We start from the raw sequence: 24,142 nt of genomic DNA, 5'->3' as shown, positions 1-24,142 counted from the left end.
TGGGCTAGTGTTCACAGCCAAGTTCGCTTCCTGAGCTTGCTCTAGGTCCTGGTAAAAGGAGAAAAAAACCCACCCACTGGAATGGAGTAGCCATAGAAGTCACCCACCAGCACAACTCCGGGTGCACGTTACATGGCTTAAAGGGGGGCTAGTTAGCTTTCCCCAGTCAGAAGCACGGCTGCGCCACGCCCTTGGAGGCAGCACAGTGAGGAAAAAGGCTGCATTCTCCCTTCCTCAGGTGCCTGCTGAGCGCCCAGCCGGGCAGGACAGTTTGGACCTGCAACGTAAAACAAGCCAGACAAACGAACGCATGGCATCTGAAAGCCTAGAATGGCCCCTTTTAATCCAAGAGGCAAACAAACAGATTTTAAAATACAGCCACTGAAAAGACGAATTAAGAAACATGTAAACACTGCAGGGGCTAAATTACAAGTCGCACTGCTTGGTTCAGTGCCGATGCACCCCTCCACCCGGTGAGAAGCTGCTTGGAGGGGAGGGGACACCCACAGCACAAGATAAAACAACCCAGCAGGGGGTGCACTGCAAAAGCCACAATAGCTCCCCGCTCCTCTTAGTAAACAGTTGGCTTTTTCTTTTCTGTCAGGGCTTGGCATTGAAGGTTCATGTCTCTCCTCTCAAGAGCCAATCAGTATAGATGGGGCAAGTATCATCACCCCCAAACACAGGGCATAATAGAAAGCAGGCTGAATCATCTACTCAGAGAAGGTAAAAAGGTGGGGAGGGGTGACTCTCAAGCCTAGTCCTATGATGGGGGACACAGAGGTGCAGAAAAGTTAACAAAAGGAAACATTTTGGCTCATGCACCATTTCTGACTAATCCCTCTCAGAGTGACAAGCAAATGCTGTCTGAGAATCTTGGGGAGAGGGGGATTTCCATCTTTAGGCAATCTCCCCAGGTCCATCACTGATCCTGTTTCACCACTCACCCAATGCAGAGATGTGTTCACCCCCTGGGCTTCTTAACACCAACATACTACAACCAAGAGAAGTATTCAAGCACAAAGGGATTTCAGGATGGCTGTTTTGAGATGAGGCAAAGGAGAGAGTGGGTCAGGGTGCAGCTGGGCTAGGCTCAGCCCCGCAGATACCATCTGTTACCTGGACTGTCTCCTAAAGGGAGCCTCACCTGTTTTCAAATGATTGTGCATTGCCATGGCACACCTGAATCCCTCTCAATGGGGCAGAAGCAGAGCAGAAGTAGCGTCCACGTTCATTGGCTACATGAGGCCCAAAGCACACCACTACCCCTACACATGATGTAACAAAGCAGCTGCCTTTAATATGAGTGTGCTTTGGTCTGAGGGAGGAAACTGCTGTTCCAGTCCACAGCAGGGATCTCTCACATACGGAGGCAGGGTAAGCCACACATCCTCACTACTACCGTGCAGAACATGGTGTGACACTAGTGTTCACAGCAGAGAAGAGGCAATTAACATCCCCTGGGATGAAGCAGGACTCTCCATCTAGGTTAAGAACCATAGCCTACATGTGACTGAGTGAAAATAAAACTTCGTTTGGCAAGCAGAAAACACATTTATCACTGAACTACAGCAGCTTTCTTACGACGCAAACACCACCCTCCTCCCACCCAGACCCCACCGTCACTACAGGCACCAGGGCACTGTCTCTCACAGAGACAAACGTTGCAGAAGATGCTTTAACTTCCCAGCAGCCAGAGAACAGCCCTACATCCAACCAGAGGAAATTCCAGAATCAGAAGCAAGCCTGGCGGAACATCAGGAAACCCATCAGTACCACTCCCGTTAGAGGGAGTGATGTCTTGGTTTAGTTCAGGTTTCTGTCTCCATATGCTGGTTGGAGGTTTTATTACCTGCTTCCTAGAAAGGGATCTAAAAAGGATGAAGAACATCCAAATCCCATCAATCAGTTAAGTCTAAAAGACCATCTCTGAACTTTAAAGGAAGACTGAATCCCTTCCGGGTACATTCTCATGATCCCACTTAACTCAAAAGATTAAATGGAGTTTATTTTGAGTGAAAGACATCCCACGCTCAGGTCCTGATAGCTTCATGCCCAAAGACACCACCACTACTGTTCTCATCAGGCCCAACTGACCAAGAGCTGACTGTATGGAAGCAGAAAGTTTTGCCAGCCACCCTGCCATTTTGCTTCACTTCACTTAGCAGCACATACAGGCCAGTAGCTCCTTAAACAAAGGTGTCCCATTTGCCAGGACTATTAATAGCTTATCCCAGGTGCCCAGGGGGTAACCTTCAAGCCTTTTACATACAGGTTCATTTAAAGAACACCCCCATGTCCCCTCCTGTCCCACCCTGCTGCTCTTTCAGATAATTTTCAGCCAATCAGGGAAGTCCCCATGAAGTTTAACCACAGCACCACTGGGGTGAATCCTAGGGCCAGATGAAGCAGAGTTTCATTCAGATAAATTGGAAACAAGGAGAAAGCCAGAAGGGAAACAGTCCATCACTTACAGCAGCACTTCAGAGGCTGCACAGGCCACCGCAAGGCTTTTCCTTGTACAACTCCTAGAAAGACCTGACTGCAACTGCTTCCCACCACAGCATGTGGAGTCTGTACAACTGCTGTGCTATTACACTCTCTTTTATCTCCAGCATACACAAGCTTCCCAGGGCCCAGCGTGGCTATGTCATACAGCATGGATTACAAACTACAGCCTGACCTCCCGGAGGCGAGACTATCAAGGCTCTGTGTGCTCTCTTTCACTGGACGGTTTCCTCCCAGACTCTCTGCCTAGCAGCTCCGCTAGCTCACCCATACCTCATCTGCCCTATACAGTATCCATATGCCTGTCAATTCCACAGACAGCTGCATCCATGAGCTCCCAAGGCAAGGACACGAAGGCAGCATCATCTGCTACGCTGCACAACCTGGCTCTGCTATTCACAGGGCTGATTCAACTAGTTATATAACGATTTGCAGCAGAGACTCCAGGAACAGCATGGGGGGGGGGGGGGGGGGGGGAAGGAGAACCCATCAGGCAGGCTACACTTCAAGCCTAAACTCCGCACATGCACACTCCCGCCTTCCAGCTGAAATGCTTCATCGGGCTCCCTCCTCCCACTCACCTCACAAGGGCTTCTTGATGGCAGCAAAATGCCTTCCTACATGCCCAAAGGGACATACCTACCGCCGAGGAGGAGCATCAAAATTTCCCCTCCCGCCTCCCCACTGCCATGCTGAAGGGGTCTCATGGCAACGGGAAAGCCAGGCAGCCTAATGGCCCCTGCATGTGTAAAAGCAGCCGACCCCAGAGGAACGTAGGAGGTTGGGGAGCACTGAGGTACGTTCAACTTTGTGCCGTGGTTGCTGTAGCTTACATTGCCCCCACCCCACCCGACTGGTCCTTCGAAGATCAGAATTAAGTCAAAAAACTGATACTGATTTTCATAAGTCTCTGGTGAAATGTTTTCTTTTCCCCTCGTTGCTGCTGCCGGCCCTGGAAAACGTGGGTTCTGCAGCAGCCTCGCTCCACAGGGCCCTTCACTGCCGGCTGTTGTTTTCTGCAGGCTGGGTGGGGGTCGTGGCCTCAGCATGGGAGGATGTCCCCTCAAACCGCTGAGAGGCAATGGCTGCCTGGTGGGACATGCTCTTCCTCACAATGTCTCCTTTCCGCCATAGCACCACTTCCTGTCAGAACGCAGACAGCAGGACCTGTTAGGACATGCAGCAGCTACGCTGGCCCCACCCAGGATGTACTCATAGGTCTGAACGTCTGCCTAAGCTGCCGGAGCAGTAACTTGCATCCATCCCCATATGCTGGCCTATTCCACTCTCCATCCTTCAGCTGGGAAAGGCCATTCCAGCTTCAAGAGAGGGGCCCAGGCAGTGCAGACCTCTCGAAGGCTGGATGGTAGCACTCCTCAGAGGATGGGCCAGAGGCAGCCACAAGCTGCCAGGTCTGTCCCAATATGTGGGGCGACATTTGCCATGGTTAATGCAGCGCAGAGAATTGATAGGGGGATTACGGTAGATAAGCCCTCTCCGAGGAGCATCCCTAACAGACCCAGATAGACAGGTGCATCCTCTATCCACCCCCCCAAATGATTTGGCTCCAGTGGGTACCCTGGGAGGAACATCTTCCCCCACATCACCAGCCAGGCTGCCCCACATTCTTCTCTTGTGAGTTATAATGGAGTGCCTGAAGCAGCACTCCACCGCACGGCCAAGTCCCACCCTTTCTCACCTGCTGTTTGAAATAGCGCCTTTCTTCTTCATCGATCAGCACCAGGTTGAGGTAATAACGCACCGAGAACTTCTTATTGATGTCCCTCATAGTGGGCGTCAGCTCATAGCCCGCCAGGAAGAGTCGGATTGGAATGGACTCCCCTGCAAAAGGCATGAGCGTAGGCACAACATACTGATTCAAATCTTACAAGGACAGCACCGGCTCAATAAGGTAAAACCAGAGCAAGCTAACGCCTGCAACTCTGCGCCTGAGTCTGGCGTACCTTACCACTGCTGGATGGGGTTTGGGCCGAATGCCCTCAGCTCCTACAGAATAGCAGTGAGCATGCTTACTCCTTAGCAGGGTCGTGCCCTTTGTGGCAAGCGTCCTTCCTCCACTTCAATACCACAGGGTTCCCTTCATTGCCCACAGCATTGGAGGAGAAAGAGAATGGAACGACATTCCTTCTAGCGACTGACATGGGAGCTCTAGAACAGAACTGCAGGTCCCCACTGCTGAACACTATCATCCAGAGAGACCAGATATCTCGGGGGATTGGCAATGAGATAAGATACCACCTTTCAGTGCTATGTTCTGAGACCAGGCCCAGGTCAGCAGTGGAAGTCTATTCCTAACTGTACCACTGACTTGCTAGGAGACTTAAAGACACCAGCAACGTGCCTCAATTTCCCCCACGTTTGTAAGCTGACATGAGATTCACCAGTGAAGAGGGATGCACGAGCCAGCTATTACCACACAAGAAAACAGGCACTCAGTTGAAGATAGACGACAACTTTATGGGACTCACAGTAGGTCCCACACTCCAGCAAAAATTAATGGTGCAGAACAAGCTCTGGACCTCCAAAGATTATAGGAGAGGAATGTAAATGGTTCCCCACCCCTTCTCACCTCTAACAGGTGCCCCATCCATGATCTCATATTTAGCTATTGTGTCATTCTCGTGGTAAACATTGGGGCCGGTCCCTGTTGTCTCTCTCTTGATGATATCTATCTCCATGTGTTTGATCTTGATCCGCACCAACAGGAAGTAGATTTTTCCAACAATCACATCTTTTAAGTGGTACCTTGAGAGGATAGGTAAGACAGCCAAGATCAGTTTTGGTCTCTACACAACAGAGCAGGAAACAAGTTGACAAGCTGGAATGTGCCTGTCAGACACTTCCCCATTCTCCTCAGGGCACACTTCAGAGTCCATGGGCACCCCAGCCATGCGTTCTGGGCTGCTCCAAGCAGTAACTTTGCATTCATGCTCAATTCTCTGGGCATCAGCAAGTCTGAGTGGGATTATTGGATGAAATGACATCTTAGGCTGGACATTCATAAGAACTTCCCAGCAACAAGATCCAAGTCTCCCAGCGGCAACTGCTTAGGTAATTTAAAACAACACCCTGCTGGAGGATACTCCAAGACTGGGTGGGAAGGATGGACTAGATCAGGGGTGGCCCACCTGTGGCTCTGGAGCTGCATGCAGCTTCTTTCAGAGATGCTGACTCTGGGGCTGGAGTTACAGGTGCCGACTTTCCAATGTTCAACCTCAGGCCCCGCCCTCACTCCACCCCTTACCCCAAGGCTCAGGCTCTTTCCCGCCCCCCCACCCCCCCAAGCCTGCTGCACCCTTGCTTCTCCCCCCTCCCTCCCAGAGCCTCCTGTACACTGCGAAACAGCTGATTGCGGTGTGCAGGAGGCACGGAGAGGGAGGGGGAGGTGCTGATCGGCAGGGCTGCCGGCGGACAGGAAGTACTGGGGGAGCTGCTGATGGATTACTGTGGCTCTTTGGCAATGTATTTTGGTAAATTCTGGCTCCTTCTCAGGCTCAGATTGGCCACCCCTGGACTAGATGTAGCCTAAACTGGTAATTTCCAACTTCTGTGCCTGAGTTAACAGCCACATAGTCCCACATTTAATCACACCATTCTGGCAAACAGCAGAAGCTGTGCCATTGGGCCACCTGGGACTCAGAACAATGGGAGTTCTCAATCTGAGTAAAATAAACCCACTTTCATCCTAATTCTATGCACCTCCCTCAGTATGTGGGTGCAGATGCCTCCGTCTGGATAAAGCACATTCCAGGGTGGTGGTGAGAGGGGAAAGATCTAAAGCAGGAACAGTCCCAGCACGTCAATCAACAGCCTGCCATCCACAGTAGGGAACAGGGAGAGCTAAGATAAATTACAGGGCCCCACCTAAAGTTTACAACAGGAGCTGCCTCTGCATATCTAGTCAAGTTAAGGGTCCCAGAGCTGCAGCCTGAGCCCGGAAGTCTGCACTGCAATGAGACAGCCCCACGACCTTGAGTCAGCTGGCATGAGCCAGCTGTGGGGTATTTTGTTTGGTTTTTTTTGGTGCAGTGGAGACATGCCCTAAGAGTCCCACCCAGCCTACCCAGCAGGCTGCATCCTCTCATGCAGGGAGTTCTACTCAGCAGCCGTTCTCAGGATACTTACTTGGATTTGTTATACTCAAACTCGATGTGCAGGCAATCCTCGATTCCCACCTCCATCTTGATAGAGGAATTGAGCTCCGGGTAGGTGCTGAGTGTGTGCACGACAATGTCCATCTCCTTCACCACATCATTTAATCTGCGGCTGACGGTCGCTCGGAGGAAATACCTGCAAGGGGAACACCTCATCCATTAGAACCCTTGCAGACTACCTCAAAGGGTGCAAAAGCCATGGAGGGAGGTGTTAGAGTGGAGGAGAGAGGAACATGGGCTTTGATGGAGCCACTCAGACCACCTGGTCCATCTAGTCCAGTAATCTGCCTCCTGTAGTGGACAATACCTGATGGTTTAGAAGAAGGGTGAAAGTCCTTTGTAGTGCACCTGAGCAATTGTACGCTGCTGTACACAGGGGAGACGTTCCAGCCTGAACCCTATGGCTTATTGCCCTAAAGCATGAGACGTGAGTACACTAATCACCACCTAGGTAACTAAATATTGATCTTAAAATTATCCAGCCCTCTTAAATGCAGCCCCAGCATTTGACTCGTTGACTAGATTTCAAGGTGACAGCATATCTTGACAGCCCAAATCTGAAATAGGATTTACAATTTGTGAAACACAGCAAGTCAGCAAGGCATTTCTTTGCATCTAAGCCACGATTAAAATAAGCAGGCCCGATTACAGGACTATTGAAACACATTTAACTGACTCTGCTGGAGACTGAAGCAAATGACCAGACATTACTGTTTTATTGCCAAATAAATTGGAAGCATCTGGGAATCAGAAGAGACTTTGCTTTCCCTTATTTTTTAAACAAGAAGAAAAAAGGAAAAAAAGAAGGAGCAATTCAAGCATGATCCACATGCACAAGAGAAGCCACGACAGGCTGCATTTTACTACTGAGCTCGCTGCACAGCTGCTGGAACTGCACTCAGCGCTTGACGTGCTGTCCCAAGACAGCGCTGCTTTCCATCGTCACAGGCGCTGAGAACCGAACATTCCATTTCAGCCAGGGATCAGAGGCGCAGAGCCTTTGGCCGGCGGGCGCAACTGCAGTTGCAACACAGACGAGAGCTACCAAAGAAGTAGCTGCAGACTGGAGGAACAGAGGGGAAGCCAGGGAGAGAAGCGTGGATTTCTGAAGAGGGGGGAGAAAGAGGAACGACAAAAAGGGTCGAGACCTCCCTTTTCAAACGTGTGGCGTTCACAGGAGTTGGTAGATTTTCCACAGATTTTCTAGGCATCCCACACACAGTATCTGAACTGTCAATCCACCCCCATGGCCTAATGTTTAAACATGAAATGGGACTATACTGTGACCCGCACACAAACAGCAGCTTGAGGGGCTCAAGACACATGCACACACATGAAGGGCCACAATTCAGTTTAAAAGGGAGAGTCCAGTGACACAGGCATAAGATAACTCTCTATTTACTAGCAAGATACAGATTAGAAATTAATTTCTTCAACAACCTTTAGAAATTATCATCACTGCTCTGTTCCCTCTGCAAGGTTAACTGGGAGTGTGGTGCCCCTCTCAGCTGGGAATAGCATTTTATCAGTACTTCCTCCCTGCTGGGGGGAAACAGCTCAGGCTGGATTGCCTGGGGAATCAGATTTCAGAAGTTACTGTCAGCTTGTTTTGAAATGATAGAAAATGGTTAGTTTAACAGCAGTTCAATCACTTTTCAATGACATGCCCCTTTTAAACAATTAACACGCCTCAGCTCTGATTTCCCACGGATTTCAAAGGCAAGACCCATATCCCATGGCCCTAGTCTATGGGCTTATCTACCACTGGCCCTTTACAACGCTGCAACTTGCTCGCTCAGGGGTGTGAAAAAAAAAAAAAAACCCTGAGCGCAGCAAGTTTCGGCGCTGTAAAGCACCAGTGTAGACAGCACACCAGCGCTGGGAGCTACGCCCCTCATGGAGGTGGGTTTTTTTTTTTTTTTTTTTTTTTTAAGAGCACTGGGAGATCTCTGCCGAGACTACACACGCCACGTTAAAGCTTTAATGCTGCCAGTGTAGACTAGCCCTATGTTATCATACTGTCAAAGTTGACAGTTCCCTACTGGATTTTCAGTTGTTCCTTATTATATTTAAGATAGATTGTAGTTCTATCTATTCTTCCCAATTCGACTCTTAGACACAGGCATTAGACCCTTGTGTTGCTGTACTATCTGTTGGTGTGTGTTCATTTGGGGTACCTGGTACTGTCTCTCTTACTAGAAAGACACTGCATGAAAATTAATGCACAGGGAGAAGGCTGAATCTTGGGACCGGGAGAAACCCGACAGCGGGAGGAGACTCACCGTAACTTCACATTCTGCCCCGTGTAGGACTCGTACGGTTTTTCCACATGCGTGAATTCAAAGTCGAATGTCTGTGACTGGGTGAACTCACCAGGACGGGCCAGGTCCTTCACTAGAGAGACAAATTCATGGTGGTTTCCCCGGTCATAGTAGAGCTCTAGGAAGAGAATACTCGGTTAAGCAGTGCTGCTCGCTCTTCTGTGAGTAGGTCAGCTTTGGGAGAAGAACTGCAAGAAATGGGCATGGCAGAAAGGAACCAGTCCCCTACAAAGCCTCTTCCCTATTCTATCCCTTCTCCTCCACTTCCCAGAGAGAGAAGGCCTCCCTGGAAATCCTGAGGTTCAAACACAAAGGGCCATGCTTCATCCAGCCCCAACTGGGCCAGATACACAATGAGAGGAGTGAGCCAGGGTCTAAAGAGTAGAGCTGCACAGTTAGGTCCTTGACCCATAACGGGCCCAAGCTCATTTTGAAGTGCCAGTAAAAACGAGAACCCGATTTTGCAGATTGGTTTGTTCACCCTAGAAATCAGCAGTGCTGTTCCCCTCACTGGACAGCCCATGTTCGCACAGTGGCTTACATTCTCCTCTGTCAAGCGCATGAACAGAGTCCAATACAACAAAAGGAGTGCTCTCTTAATGGTTCGATTTAGCAAACCTAGACTCCTGGGTTCCATTCTTGGTTCTGCCACTAATTTATTGTGACACCCTCAATACTTCCCTCTTCCGTATGCTGCTTCCCCCCCACCCCCATCAGTAAAATGGGGTCAGCTGTGCATCCCCTGGAGGGTTGCTTTGCTACATTAGTATCTGTAAATTGCTTGAGGATCCTCCTAAATTACTTGAGTCATCCTCCATTGTACAAGTAGAGAAGAAATAAGATATCCCATGAGCTCATACAAAATATCCAACCCACGGGTAAGGGAACAGGATAGACTGGTGTCAAAAATAGCTGAGTAGGTCAGTAAATATTCCACTCCCATGAAAGCAGGTAAAGAGAGAGGAGACAAAGAAAGCAGGAGCGGAGATTCTCATGATGTCTCTTCAGCTTTACTCACTTACTCCTACCTATAAAAACAAACCAGAACATCTACGTGGGTCAGTGTAATCAAGGTTAATATATCCAGATTACCTGCAAAGACAAGGAACCATCACAGAGCAAATCAGCAGCTAGTGCCATCCCTTCTTTCATCACTTCCTGCAGATCCGCACCTTCAAGGTCGAGGCACTGGACTTGTAACCAGTAAAAAAACAAAGCCCCAAAACTTCCCCAAAATGGGGAAGCAGAGACAAAGCAGAAGTGTGGGGCTAGGAGGCTTCAATCTATCATTGCTCATGTCTCTCAAAGAAAGTTTAAGCAGCAGTGAGCGCAGAGGTAGCCCCGTTAGCTCCAGGGAACAAAAAAAGGTTAAGAAGTCCATTGAGTTCCACACTATGCCAGCACACAGCATATGACCACACAGAGAACACATCTTCAAGGGGTAAAGCTGAGCTGGTGGTTCTATGATGGCTACATGGCTGGCCAGGGAAATGTTAGGGAACAAGGGTCTGTGTGGAAGAGTTGCTCAAACCAGCTGCAGATGAAAAGGCAGACATTTTCCTGTGCCCTCCCAATTGTTCCAGCAGTTCTCCAAGCATAGCTGTGACCAAGTGACCATCTTTAATATAAAGTGGCCCACAGGAACTACAGCCCCTCAAACATAATTTTCCATCTTGATCCAAGATAACAGAAAGTGACACACCAGGGGACCTGTATTCAGTTCGCTATTATACATAAGGGTAAAGGCACTCTACTCCAGTTTCCTGTATGGTGTGCTCCCAGAAAGTTGCCAATACAGCCCTTTGGTTAGGAAAAATTTGGGCAACCCTAATTCTTACAATCTGGAGCTGAGGTCACAGCTAAGACAAGGTCAAACATTATCACATGTCCACTGAACCCTGCTGCAAAGGCTTTCTGAAGGACGGTCTTGTCGTTAGAACACTAGCCTGGGACTCAGGAGATCTAGGTTCAGCTCCCATCTCTGTCACAGATTCAACGCGTGACCCTGGACAAGTCACTTACTTGTGCCTAATCTCCCCAGCTGTAAAATATGCAATAACGCTTTGTCTTGTCCACCCTTTTGTCCACCTTACCTCTTTAGACTGGAAGCTCTTTAGGGCTAGAATGATCTTTACTGTGTTTGTATAACACCTAGCATAACAAAGCCCTGATCTTGGTTGGATCCTCTGCGCACTAATGTAATACAATCATATAATAAAGCATCCCTCCATTCAATACACCTCCACAAAGAGAGAGAGGGGATGCTCCTTTATGTGATGGGGAAGGAATGCAGGAGTGACATACAAAGAGACACGGACTCATCTCACAGCACAAGGCCAAAAGCAATGACTGAGTTTAAACTGGGAAAAAACAGACTGCCAGCGTACTAGGCTCCCAGCAACTACTGCCCAGGGGCTGAGATTAGCACTTTGACCTTCAGAGGAGGAATTGAGGATTCTTCATATTTAAAAAGACATCAGCATGTCGAACGTTAGAAAAAAGCCCCAGTTTGAGTTCAACAAAGCCATAGTTTTCCATTCTGACTTTTTTTTTAAATCTACCATTTTTAGGATGATCTCAGAGAACAGTCACTGCAGACAGACTGATGTCCTTAAAGGAATCTGCACTATCCATCCATCCAGAGGGGAAACTGTCCTGGACGTTAACCAGAGAATCAGACACAGGACTCCTGGATTCTATTCCCAGATCCATCACAGACCCTATGATCTTAAACAAATCACACCACTTCTCGGTGCTTCAGTATCCCCATCTGTAAAATAGGGGTAATGCCTATCTCCTCACCTCTGAGAGTCTAAATCCCTAATATGAGGCATTTGGAGATGGAAGGTGCTATAAAAGCACAATCAGTTATACCATCTTTCAGACTACTGGGGCTGTTTTTTGTTTTGTTTAAGGTAGTATAACCAAGTACAAGTCTGACCTCAAGTCTGGTTATGAAAACTCTCTTTGTAGCTGTAATAGACACGTACTACTTATGTAGTGCTTCATGAAGTCAAAGCACTGAGCAAATCAATCAGTCTTCAAAACTCCTCGGTAAATATTATTTTTGGAATATCATAACATCTAGAAGCCCTAGTTATGGACCGAGATTCTAGTGCGCTAGATGCTATACAAACACAGAGCAAAAAAACAGTCCGCCTTCCCCCAAGAGCTTACAACCTAAGCACCCATTTTACAAATAGGGAAAGGAGACTGGTGGAGTACCTGTCCAAGGATGCACAGCGAGTCAGTGGCGGAGCAGAGAGTAAAGCTCATGCTGAGTTTACTCTGGAGATTTTAAACCCAGAGGCAGGTTATAATCCAGTTTTCTGATAATGGGGCCTGTTTATATATAATTAGCTATGTGCTTTCTCTGACCCCAGAAGTGTAACATGTGGCGCAAGTGGAGAAAATCAGAAGAGAAATGAAGTGAAGGTGGTGGGGCTGGGTGAGGAAAAACATCAATTTAATCTTCTGTGCCAAGGGATTTGCAAGGAAATGTTATCCATCTCAAGTTGAAAATGTTGATCATATTGATGTGCAGATGAACAGCTTCTACCGAGATTTTTAGAGCAGACAGGGCCCTGGATTTAAGGTCTTGTCTGAAAAGTCCCACACATGCATGGTACAGAGTTAATAAACGAATAAAAACTGTGCAAGTTACTCTAGGGTTTATCACTTCTTTTCACTCAAACTCAGATGAGTCCACAAAACGTTTAGTTCTTTATACCAATGGCATAGTGGGTAAGGCAAGCACCTTCCCTCCTATTATGGGGGGAGGGAATCACTTATCTAAATTTGGTTTGCACAGTATAAAATTGCCAAATTCAAACCGCAATCACAGGAATAACAGCTCAGATATCAGATGACTTCAAGTGGATAAGGGGGTTAGGCCACCCCAACAGGGTGAGCAGAATCAATGGAGCTGGGGACAGCAAGCTTTGAAAGGAAAGGAAGCTGACCCACAAGGGTAGTTCACTTCTGGGGCATAGCTCATTAACTGAAATGTGCACATACACCAGCTGGTCTGTTGCCTCATGCCCTCAATATAACCATTACCTCCCACAGCAGCCCTTCCCATCACACACAATGTACTCAATAGCACAGTAAATGCAGCTAGAGACGTAGCAACATGTTAATAAAAAGGATGGAGCATGATAAAGAACCCATCTTATACACTATAAGGGATGCTGCTGGCAAGATATTAAAACTTAACAACAACCCTGAAGGTTTGAATCTGAATTAAAAAACTCTCTCTATATATTTCAGAGCTCAGGTCACTGAATGAGCAGAAACAGGAAAACAGGATGAGAGAGAACAATGACCTGAAAAAGGAGTGGAACTACCTCCCTTCTGCACAGATTCTAGGGTACAGAACACATGGCTTGTCCAAACCTAAGAGGGGATTTAAAATAATTTCTGATAATCAAGGGACTTTTCAGCGTAATTACAAGACGCTGGGGATCATAACCCAATTTCCAAGGACAGGATGCACTGTAACTACCCATTTCCTAGGCTAATGGGAGACAGAACCTTGCCAGTGTTAACATTTAAGTATATTCCACCTGGAGGATTCAGAGTAACAGACTAATAAATTGGTTAGTCTCTAAGGTGCCACCAGTACTCCTTTTCTTTTTGCAACCTGGAGGAATTAGCCATGCAAAACAAATAAATAAAACTCCATTCAGTGCACTGCTATGTATTGCTGCCCTCACTGAAGGGGTTTCATTTTTAATTTCAGAAGGGAAAGAGCAATCAGACTCCAATCAGAGGAATCACTACAGGATGGCAGGCGGATGAATGTGTTGCAAGCAAGCTTTAGGAAGCTGTGAGCCCAACCCACTCCGCCATGCTGGTACAAAGTACCACGCCCCTCACCCCTCCCAATTCAAGTCCTTGGCAATACACCATGCAATACTCTCACCCCCACATTCCCCGCTCACCAATTTGTCCAATGAACTCCACCTTGATGCCTTGGTGCTCCAGCCGCTTGTTTGGGTGCTTGAGGGTGAGGGTGACCCGACCTGATACTGTCTCCCCATCGTAGAAAAGGAAATATTTCTCCTTCTTGCCCTCTTCAGTCTTGTGCTCAGCCCTACGCCTACTCTCCGCATCGCTCAGCACCAGCTCCAACTCTGCACTCTGCCCAAACCCAAAGAAGCTCATCTCGCTGCTGGGGAGGAAGGCACAATCCCAGAGGGGGCTAATGGGGTTGCTGTGGGGAATGGCGTGTACTACTCCAGGGAGCACTGGAAGAGTGGCAACGTTTGAGAATTTTGTTTTCTTCAAGGGGCTCAAATACGATGGCAATGGATGCAGTACAGAAACCCAGATAAGGAAAGTGGATATAATCCAATTTTAGGGATGAAGACTGTAATGCTAAAGGATCTTGGTGAGGTTCAATCCTAGCAAGCTGAGTGACTTCAGGATGGAAGAGAGTTCAATACAGCTCAAAAGCACTAGAAGGATCTATATTTCTGGAGGACGGGGATAGAGTAACCTCAGAGTGCTAGAGGGCTCCTGTTGCTTAGGAAGGGGAGTTAGAGAAGGGTGGTCCAATGCAACCAAGAGAGGGTCTAGAAAGCTGCTTAAAAGGGCGATGTAACAGCCTAAGGAACTGCTGCTGTTTTGGAAAGGGCTGCAGCATAAAGGTCGCCCATGGAGTCTGCAGCCGCTGCTCGGAGATGAATTACAAGGAAGGGCCCTTGGCAGCTGGAGACCGAGGGATTCAGTGCACCCCGTGGGGGGTCTTCTGCCTCTTACCTTCACTACTCAGGAAGGGGTGTGGGGTGCTGGGGAACGAAAAGGGAGCACTTACCGCTTGGGGTGTGTGTGTGTGGGGGGTGCAATGCAGCAGGGGGCACCACTGATAGGGGAAGGAGGTGCAACTGGGAGGGTCCCCCCCAGCGAGAAGGTATCGAGAGTACTCCGGCTGTGGGGCAAGAGGGTGCAAATGGGGAGGGGCCCCGGCTGTGGGGGCAAGAGGGTGCAAATGGGGAGGGGCCCCGGCTGTGGGGGCAAGGGGGTGCAAATGGGGAGGGGCCCCGGCTGTGGGGGCAAGGGGGTGCTCTGGGAGGCCCTGCTGGCAAGCGCTCAGTCCCCGTGGTCTCCGCAGGGCGAACGGAGCGCAGCGGTCACCCCGCGGCGCAGGAGCCGGGCTCGGAGCTCGCACGATGCGGACCCCGCTCCGGGCTGGGTGCGAGGGGCTCCGCAGCCCAGATGCGCTCGCGCTCTGCCCCGGCTGGCTGGCACTAGCTGCGCTCGAGCTGTCCTCCAGGGCCGGGCCTCGCTCTGCGCAAGCGCCGCCCGGCCCGGCCTCGCTTCCTCCCATTGCGCAGGCGCCATCTCCCCGTTCCGGGGCTCACTCCGCGCGCCGCCGCATTGGCTCCGCTGTGGGCGCCCCGCGCAGGCGCGGCCGGCCAGCCAGTCCTTGGCCCCCGCCGACAGCGGACGGTGATTGGTCGCTGCCAGGCCGGAGCGCGGATTGGCGGGTTCGAAGGCACCGGCGGCGCCGAAGCGAGGAAGGCAGGATGGTGGCGGCCGAGGGGCCGCTGCGGGGCTTGGCGAGCTGGGGGCTGCGGGCGGTCAGTGCGGGTAAGCGGCGGGAGGCCTGAGCCCGGCCACGGGGCTGCCGGGGAGACCTTCAGGGGAGGGGGACTGAAGGAAGAGGGGATCCTACGGGGAGAGGCGGGGGGGGGGAGGAGAACTGGACGAGGCGGGGGGGCTGGGAGAGGCGGGGGGGAGGAGAAATGGATGAGGCGGGGAGCTGGGAGAGGCGGGGGGGGAGGAGAACTGGACGAGGCGGGGGGGCTGGGAGAGGCGGGGGGGGAGGAGAACTGGACGAGGCGGGGGGGCTGGGAGAGGCGGGGGGGGAGGAGAACTGGACGAGGCGGGGGGGCTGGGAGAGGCGGGGGGGGAGGAGAACTGGACGAGGCGGGGGGGCTGGGAGAGGCGGGGGGGGAGGAGAACTGGACGAGGCGGGGGGGCTGGGAGAGGCGGGGGGGGGAGGAGAAATGGATGAGGCGGGGGGGGAGGAGAAATGGACGAGGCGGGGGGGCTGGGAGAGGCGGGGGGGAGGAGAAATGGACGAGGCGGGGGGGGAGGAGAAATGGACGAGGCGGGGGGGGAGGAGAAATGGACGAGGCGGGGGGGCTGGGAGAGGCGGGGGGGGGAGGAGAACTGGACGAGGCGGGGGGGCTGGGAGAGGCGGGGGGGAGGAGAAATGGATGAGGCGGGGGGGGAGGAGAACTGGACGAGGCGGGGGGGCTGGGAGAGGCGGGGGGGAGGAGAAATGGACGAGGCGGGGGGGCTGGGAGAGGCGGGGGGGGGAGGAGAAATGGACGAGGCGGGGGGGGAGGAGAAATGGATGAAGCGGGGGGGAGGAGAACTGGACGAGGCGGAGGGTGGGGCGTTCTGAGGTTCCAGGGGCTGAAGGATGAAGGGGCTTTTGGGGGCTCGGGTAGTCACTGCTTCCTCCGTCCGCAATGCCTGGGGCTTAGGGTGAGGGAGGGTTCCTGAGTTGTCCTCTGTATCTACCTCCTACCCCACAAGAGCTCCACCTCCAAAGAGAGTGGACTGAGGGGCTGGCCTGGGAAGTTGTGTGGTGTTCGGGCCTGGGGAGTGTCTGTGGGATCCTGGAACAGGTTGGTGTGGGAGCCAGGACTCCTGGATTCTACTCCCCAAGCTGCCCTGAACATCGCTGCTCGTCTCCGTGCCCCTCTGTGGAATAGCTCCAGTGCTATTGGCCTGCTTCATGGGGAGCTCAGGGTTTAAAACCAGAGCCGCCCCCACCTGGATTATCTGTCACTGCCTGTTTCCCGAATCTGGGATCTCTCCCTTTGTCAGTTGCACTGAGCATTTTCTCCATTGTCGGAAATCACTGTATTCAGCAGCCCCCTGTTGTCCAGTTTGCCACCGTTCTGCTGTAGTTTGCTAGTTATTAATAATGCCGTGGATATTAAAACTGGGCTGCATCTCTTCTGTGGATAATAAAAAGCTGCTCTGATTCATAGATCAGTTGAGCTGTCTGATTTAACTTTTCTTTGTTTCCGGTTTCATTGTTTTCTATTTCAGAAGCTTGCAGAATGTGTAGTTTTCAAAAACAGTAGGGGGATGTTTATTTCTTTTAGCAGCTGCTTCTATTTATAGGTTTCAGAGTAGCAGCCCTGTTATTCTGTATTTGCAAAAAGAAAAGGAGGACTTGTGGCACCTTAGAGACTAACAGATTTATTGGAGCATAAGCTTTCGTGAGCTTCAGCTCACTTCATCCAATGCATCCAGTGGAAAATAGAGTGGGGAGATTTATATACCTAGAGAACATGAAACAATGGGTGTTACCATACAGACTGTAAGGAGAGGGATCACTTAAGATGAGCTATTACCAGCAGGAGGAGGGGGGGACCTTTTGTAATGATAATCAAGGTGGGCCATTTCCAGCAGTTAACAAGAACGTCTGAGGAACAGTGGGGGAGGGGGAATAAACATGGGGAAATAGTTTTACTTTGTGTAATGACCCATCCACTCCCAGTCTCTCTTCAAGCCAAAGTTAATTGTATCCAGTTTGCAAATTAATTCCAATTCAGCAGTCTCTCCTTGGAGTCTGGTTTTGAAGTTTTTTGTTGAAGAATTGCCACTTTTAGGTCTGTAATTGCGTGACCAAAGAGATTGAAGGGTTCTCCCACTGGTTTTTGAATGTTATAATTCTTGACGTCTGATTTGTGTCCATTTACTCTTTTACGTAGAGACTGTCCAGTTTGACCAATGTACATGGCAGAGGGGCATTGCTGGTACATGATGGCATATATCACATTGGTAGATGTGCATGTGAACGAGCCTCTGATAGTGTGGCTGATATGATTAGGCCCTATGATGGTGTCCCCTGAATAGATATGTGGACACAGTTGGCAACGGGCTTTGTTGCAAGGATAGGTTCCTGGGTTAGTGGTTCTGTTGTGTGGTGTGTGGTTGCTGGTGAGTATTTGCTTCAGGTTGGGGGGTTGTCTGTAAGCAAGGACTGGCCTGTCTCCCAAGATCTGTGAGAGTGATGGGTCGTCCTTCAGGTTGTAGATCCTTGATGATGCGCTGGAGAGGTTTTAGTTGGGGGCTGAAGGTGACGGCTAGTGGCATTCTGATATTTTCTTTGTTAGGCCTGTCCTGTAGTAGGTGACTTCTGGGTAGTCTTCTGGCTCTGTCAATCTGTTTCTTCACTTCAGCAGGTGGGTATTGTAGTTGTAAGAATGCTTGATAGAGATCTTGTAGGTGTTTGTCTCTGTCTGAGGGGTTGGAGCAAATGCGGTTGTATCGCAGAGCTTGGCTGTAGACGATGGATCGTGTGGTGTGGTCTGGATGAAAGCTGGAGGCATGTAGGTAGGAATAGCGGTCAGTAGGTTTCCGGTATAGGGTGGTGTTTATGTGACAATCGCTTATTAGCACCCTAGTGTCCAGGAAGTGGATCTCTTGTGTGGACTGGTCCAGGCTGAGGTTGATGGTGGGATGGAAATTGTTGAAATGATGGTGGAATTCCTCAAGGGCTTCTTTTCCATGGGTCCAGATGATGAAGATGTCATCAGTGTAGCACAAGTACAGTAGGGGCATTGAGGGACGAGAGCTGAGGAAGCGTTGTTCTAAGTCAGCCATAAAAATGTTGGCATACTGTGGGGACATAGAATCATAGAATATCAGGGTTGGAAGGGACCTCAGGAGGTCATCTAGTCCAACCCCCTGCTCAAAGCAGGGCCAATCCTCAATTAAATCATCCCAGCCAGGGCTTTGTCAAGCCTGACCTTAAAAACTTCTAAGGAAGGAGATTCCACCACCTCCCTAGGTAACGCATTCCAGTGCTTCACCACCCTCCTAGTGAAAAAGTTTTTCCTAATATCCAACCTAAACCTCCCCCACTGCAACTTGAGACCATTACTGCTTGTTCTGTCATCAGCTACCATTGAGAACAGTCTGGCTCCATCCTCTTTGGAACCCTCTTTCAAGGTAGTTGAAAGCAGCTATCAAATCCCCCCTCATTCTTCTCTTCTGCAGACTGAACAATCCCAGTTCCCTCAGCCTCTCCTCATAAGTCATGTGTTCCAGACCCCGAATCATTTTTGTTGCCCTTCGCTGGACTCTCTCCAATTTATCCACATCCTTCTTGTAGTGTGGGGCCCAAAACTGGACACAGTACTCCAGATGAGGCCTCACCAATGTCAAATAGAGGGGAACGATCACATCCCTCGATCTGCTCGCTATGCCCCTACTTATACATCCCAAAATGCCATTGGCCTTCTTGGCAACAAGGGCACACTGCTGACTCATATCCAGCTTCTCGTCCACTGTCACCCCTAGGTCCTTTTCCGCAGAACTGCTGCCTAGCCATTCGGTCCCTAGTCTGTAGCTGTGCATTGGGTTCTTCCGTCCTAAGTGCAGGACCCTGCACTTATCCTTATTGAACCTCATCAGATTTCTTTTGGCCCAATCCTCCAATTTGTCTAGGTCCCTCTGTATCCTATCCCTGCCCTCCAGCGTATCTACCACTCCATCCGCAAATTTGCTGAGACTGCAATCCACACCATCCTCCAGATCATTTATGAAGATATTGAACATGTGGGTACCCATAGCAGTGCCGCTGATTTGAAGGTATACGTTGTCCCCAGATGTGAAATAGTTATGGGTGAGGACAAAGTCACAAAGTTCAGCCACCAGGTTTGCTGTGACATTAACGGGGATACTGTTCCTGACGGCTTGTAGTCCATCTTTGTGTGGAATGTTGGTGTAGAGGGCTTCTACATCCATAGTGGCCAGGATGGTGTTTTCAGGAAGATCACCGATGGATTGTAGTTTCCTCAGGAAGTCAGTGGTATCTCGAAGATAGCTCAGACGTTCTTGTCAACTGCTGGAAATGGCCCACCTTGATTATCACTGCAAAAGGTTTCCCCCTGCTGGTAATAGCTCACCTTAAGTGATCACTCTTGTTACAGTGTGTATGGTAAGACCCATTGTTTCATGTTCTCTAGGTATATAAATCTCCCCACTGTATTTTCCACTGAATGCATCGGATGAAGTGAGCTGTAGATCCCGAAAGCTTACGCTCAAATAAATTTGTTAGTCTCTAAGGTGCCACAAGTACTCCTTTTCTATTTATAGACATTTTTGTTTGGAAAACTCTGTTAGAGTTTAGAAGATGCTACTTGAGAATAGGTTTCAGAGTAACAGCTGTGTTAGTCTGTATTCACAAAAAGAAAAGGAGGACTTGTGGCACCTTAGAGACTAACAAATGTATTTGAGCATAAACTTTCGGGAGCTGCAGCTCACTTCATTGGATGCAACTTGAGAATAGTTTCTTATTGACATAATTGTCAGTAGTAGACAGCAGAAGAAGTTGCATATCTGTCCAATACGCTATGTCAGGGATAGGCAAACTTTTTGGCCCGAGGGCCACATCTGGGTATGGAAATTGTATGGAAGGCCATGAATGCTGACAAAATTGGGGTTGGGGTGCAGGAGGGGGTGTGGGCTCTGGGGTGGGGCTGGGGATGAGGGCGGGAGGGGGCTCTGGGCTGGGGCAGGAGGGGCTCAGGGGTGCAGGCTGTGGGCGCTACGTACCTCAAGCAGCTCCAGGAAGCAGCAGCATGTCTCCACTCCCGCTCCTACGTGGAGGCCCGGCCAAGGGGTTCTGCACGCTGCCCCTGGAGCCACCCCTGGAGCTCCCATTGGCCACAGTTCCCAGCCAATGGGAGTTGTGGAGGCGGTGCTTGCGGTGGTGGCAGCACACAGAGCCCCCTGGCTGCCCTTAAACATAGGAGCCATAGGGAGAACTTGTCACTGCTTCTGGGAGCTGCCCAGATCTGTGGCATGCGCACGCAGAGCGGCCCCCGAGCCCACTTCCTGGCTGGAGCGTGGGAGCTGGGCAAGTCCCAGACCCTGCTGCCCAGCAGGAGCTCGAGGGCTGGATGTGGCTTGTGGGCCGTAGTTTGCCCACCTCTGGGCTGTGTGATTCTAATTTGCATTTGCTGAAAATTTCCATAAGAATGCTAGAGCAAAACTTAGGGGTGGGGGTGGGAGTGTAAAAATAATTTTGTTGATTTTGGGCTTTGTGTTTAAATAAATAAGACAAATGCAAAAATTGAGCCAAATTTTGAACTGACATTCTTGCTGAAATGTTCAGCAACAGCAATTCAGATATGTGTGTGTGTGTGTGTGTATATACACATATATCTATCTCAGAGTTGTATGTAACTTCCACACGCTATTGCTATTAATTCTTTGTCAATAAGAAACTAATATGAAATGTAATTCTCAAATTTATGGTTTGAAATGTACAATAATCTCAATTTCTGCATTCAATTTTAATAAATAATTATTAACGTCTGTGGTTTTTCTCTTGGTTTCTTGCTAGTACAATAATTTAAGTAAATAAAAATGTCAAATGGTACTTGGGGATAAGCAGCATTTTTATCTGTCAAAAATCATATAAATAGCAACATCTAAGTTTGTATTTTGACATATATACAGGTATTACTTCTCCCAGCATTGAAACACAGCCAGCTACAGCCTGTGGTATGGCAGCTGTTTAACAGTGCTCGGCGACACTGCACAATAATTTAGTGCAGGAAATGCATAATACTGCACCTAATTGAGAGTACTCTGGCATTCTTATTTTTTAAAGAGAAAAAAATAAATTAGCCTTTGCAAACTATTGTAAAGGCGGAGGAGAGATCAGATTTTCATCCTGCCAGTCTGAATTATATTGTCTTTATTTTACTGTCTTTAAAAGTCTATTTGGACTGTCACTTGTAGTTGGAAAAGCCACACTCCCAAGAATGTCAGGAACATGGAGAACATTTTGAGTGTGAAGATGATACCTAGGTGAAATAATTACCCAGTAACTGAAAAGCACAACTACAAACTATCTGAATGCGAAACAAAGATAGGAGGAATAATAAGAGAACAATATGGCTCTCTCAGGAACTCTTTAATGGCCTGGAAATCAAAAGGGAATCCCTACAAAAAGTGGAAACATGGCATAATTGCTAAGGAGGAGTACAAAAAAATAGCACAAGCATGTAGGGACAAAATCAGAAAGCCTAAAGCATAAAATGAGTTACATCTAGCAAGGGAGATAAAAGGCAATAAAAAAGAGGTTCTTTCAATACATTAGGAGCAAGAGAAAGACGAACCATCCAGAGAAGAGCAACAAAATGATTAAAAACGTTTAGGAAACCTGGGATATGAGGAAAGGTTAAAAAATTGGACATGTTTAGGCTTGAAAAAAGAAGACCAAGGAGAACTCGATAACAGTCTTCAAGTATGTTAAGGCCTGTTATGAAGAGGACTGTGATCAGTTTTCCTCCATGTCCACTGAAGATAGGACAAGAAATAATGGGTTTAATCTGCAGCAAGGACGATTTAGATTAGATATTAGGAAAAACTTTCTAACTGACTAAAGGGTAGCTAAACTCTAGAATAGGCTTCCAAAGAAGGTTGTGGAACCCCCATCTTTGGAGGTTTTAAAGAACAATTTGGACAGGCACCTGTCAGGTGTGGTCTGTGTATACTTGGTCCTTCCTCTGTGCTGGGAAATGGACTTGATGACTTCTTAGGGTCCCTTCCAGCCCTACATTTCAGTGATCTAAGGCATTGTCCTTTTTTTACCCCTACTATCTGATTTCTTTCCTGATGAATAGTTAACGGAGGATTACTGTTACTTCCTATCGTGGTAATTATAAATTGTTTGTTTTCATGTTTGTCCAGGTGCCAGAAATATGGGTACCCTTAATAAGCTATTATAAAGGAATAACATGTACATCCTTATGTCCTCTTGTAATTACTGTGAGCCTCTAAAAAGAAAAACAGGGAATGGAATCTCATAGCAGAAAGAACCTTCACAAGCACCGGCCTGGGACAAATTCCACCTCTTTCTGAGTTCCCCACAGTTTATGATCTTTGATGGTGAATTGTGTTTCCTTTCACCTCAGTAATGGAGAATACCACAGCATTTTACCTTTTTATAACCTGCACAGGGACAAGAAAAAATAGCTTCCAAGTTTTAGACCTATAGAGCTCCAAATGATTTAAGATACAGAATCACATATTGAAAGAGACTGACACATCTACGGTCATCTGAGGCTCCTGAGTTAACAGACCCTCAAGGAGAGGCCTGTGGCAGGATGTTTTGGGGAAAGGGTCCTTTGCTCTGAAAGTGTCCTTTGCCAGTTCGCTAACAAAACATTGAATTGTTGAACTTCATTGCACAGTGCAAGGCCTGTACAATTTCTGAGGTTTTCCTGAAGGGATTGGGCGTGGGGAAGACTTTATTCTTGATTAGCTGAAGGGAGTCACCTTGTGAATATTGACCTAACTCATAAAAAATCACATAAAAAAAAAAGTTGTATTTGTGATTGAGGTTTAAATAGGTACATTTAATAAGTCAAAGTGAGAGATTTATCTTTAAAGGATTGTTGTTCTAAAGGTTTTGTTAATGCCAGCCCAAATGCAGGTATTAGTACTCCTATCCTAAACTGTTTTATACTCATAAAAAACTGTCACATTCCTTCTCAGAAGTGGCCACACTTCAGTGGTAAGTGAAGTGATCCCTGTTTATATTTTTAGATCAAACTTATAAAGTGCTTTGGAATGAAAAGTTCTATATAAGTCTCTTATATTTTTTGAATAAGTGTGTGTGTGTTGCATCTTTTTCCCCCAGCCTGGGTTGACACAATCTGGGAACTAGATTTCACTGAGACAGAGCCTCTGGATTCCAGAATAGAAGAGGGGATCACAGAGGATGGACTTGATGCCTTCAGCGAACTTTACAAGACTCTCTACTCTTTTGTTGACGAGGACCATGGGACCACTGAAGTAAGTTGGAAATTATCCATCTCTCTACTTGGTAGCAAAGATGTACCCACTGAATTTTCCTACTATGCATGCTCTCCCCATCTTTCTGTAGTAGTTTAGTAATTAAATATTTTGACCTCCGAATGAGTAACTGATATTTTATACAGTTGTATTCAAAGAATACATATCTGAGATGCAGGCTGTTTCACAGAAAGGATATTAAAATAAAAAACCTACGTATGTGGGGAGTGGACAGAAGGACAATTTTTCAAAGTGTTAATGGTAGCTGACGGGGAACTGTATTGCCCTGGT

The 24,142-nt window shown here is 48.5% G+C and overlaps 2 protein-coding genes across 3 annotated transcripts in view; one reads left to right on the top strand and one right to left on the bottom strand.

Moving 5' to 3' along the window:
• Positions 1-311: 311 nt before the first annotated feature.
• Positions 312-15,316, bottom strand: VPS26B (VPS26 retromer complex component B). The gene is made up of 6 exons (XM_048827179.2): positions 13,948-15,316; positions 8,966-9,122; positions 6,655-6,819; positions 5,099-5,274; positions 4,208-4,350; positions 312-3,651 (listed from the first exon to the last, which is right to left on the bottom strand). The coding sequence occupies exons 1-6, from the start codon at positions 14,168-14,170 to the stop codon at positions 3,505-3,507; spliced, it is 1,011 nt and encodes a 336-aa protein (XP_048683136.1). The 5' UTR covers positions 14,171-15,316; the 3' UTR covers positions 312-3,504.
• A 150-nt stretch (positions 15,317-15,466) lies between these two features.
• The window catches only part of NCAPD3 (non-SMC condensin II complex subunit D3), a 47,977-nt gene continuing 39,301 nt past the window's right edge, over positions 15,467-24,142 (top strand). For both annotated transcript variants that reach the window (XM_048827177.2, XM_048827176.2), the window contains exons 1-2: positions 15,467-15,598; positions 23,697-23,851. In XM_048827177.2, coding sequence (XP_048683134.1) covers positions 15,535-15,598; positions 23,697-23,851 — 219 coding nt within the window. In that variant the 5' untranslated portion in view covers positions 15,467-15,534. The remainder of the gene's footprint in view (positions 15,599-23,696; positions 23,852-24,142) is intronic.

This window comes from Caretta caretta, chromosome 22, assembly GCF_965140235.1.
Source record: "Caretta caretta isolate rCarCar2 chromosome 22, rCarCar1.hap1, whole genome shotgun sequence".
NCBI classification, from domain to species: domain Eukaryota; kingdom Metazoa; phylum Chordata; order Testudines; family Cheloniidae; genus Caretta; species Caretta caretta.
This window is presented reverse-complemented; position numbering and strand designations above follow the sequence as displayed.

What these genes read in the sequence shown, in the direction of transcription:
- VPS26B (XM_048827179.2), bottom strand. Translation starts at nt 14,170, where the DNA reads ATGAGCTTCTTTGGGTTTGGGCAGAGTGCAGAGTTGGAGCTGGTGCTG. An exon ending in TTTGAGTATAACAAATCCAA is followed by an intron (nt 5,275 to 6,654) that starts GTAAGTATCCTG and finishes TATCCTCTCAAG; the next exon opens with GTACCACTTAAAAGATGTGA. An exon ending in GGCGCTATTTCAAACAGCAG is followed by an intron (nt 3,652 to 4,207) that starts GTGAGAAAGGGT and finishes GCGTTCTGACAG; the next exon opens with GAAGTGGTGCTATGGCGGAA.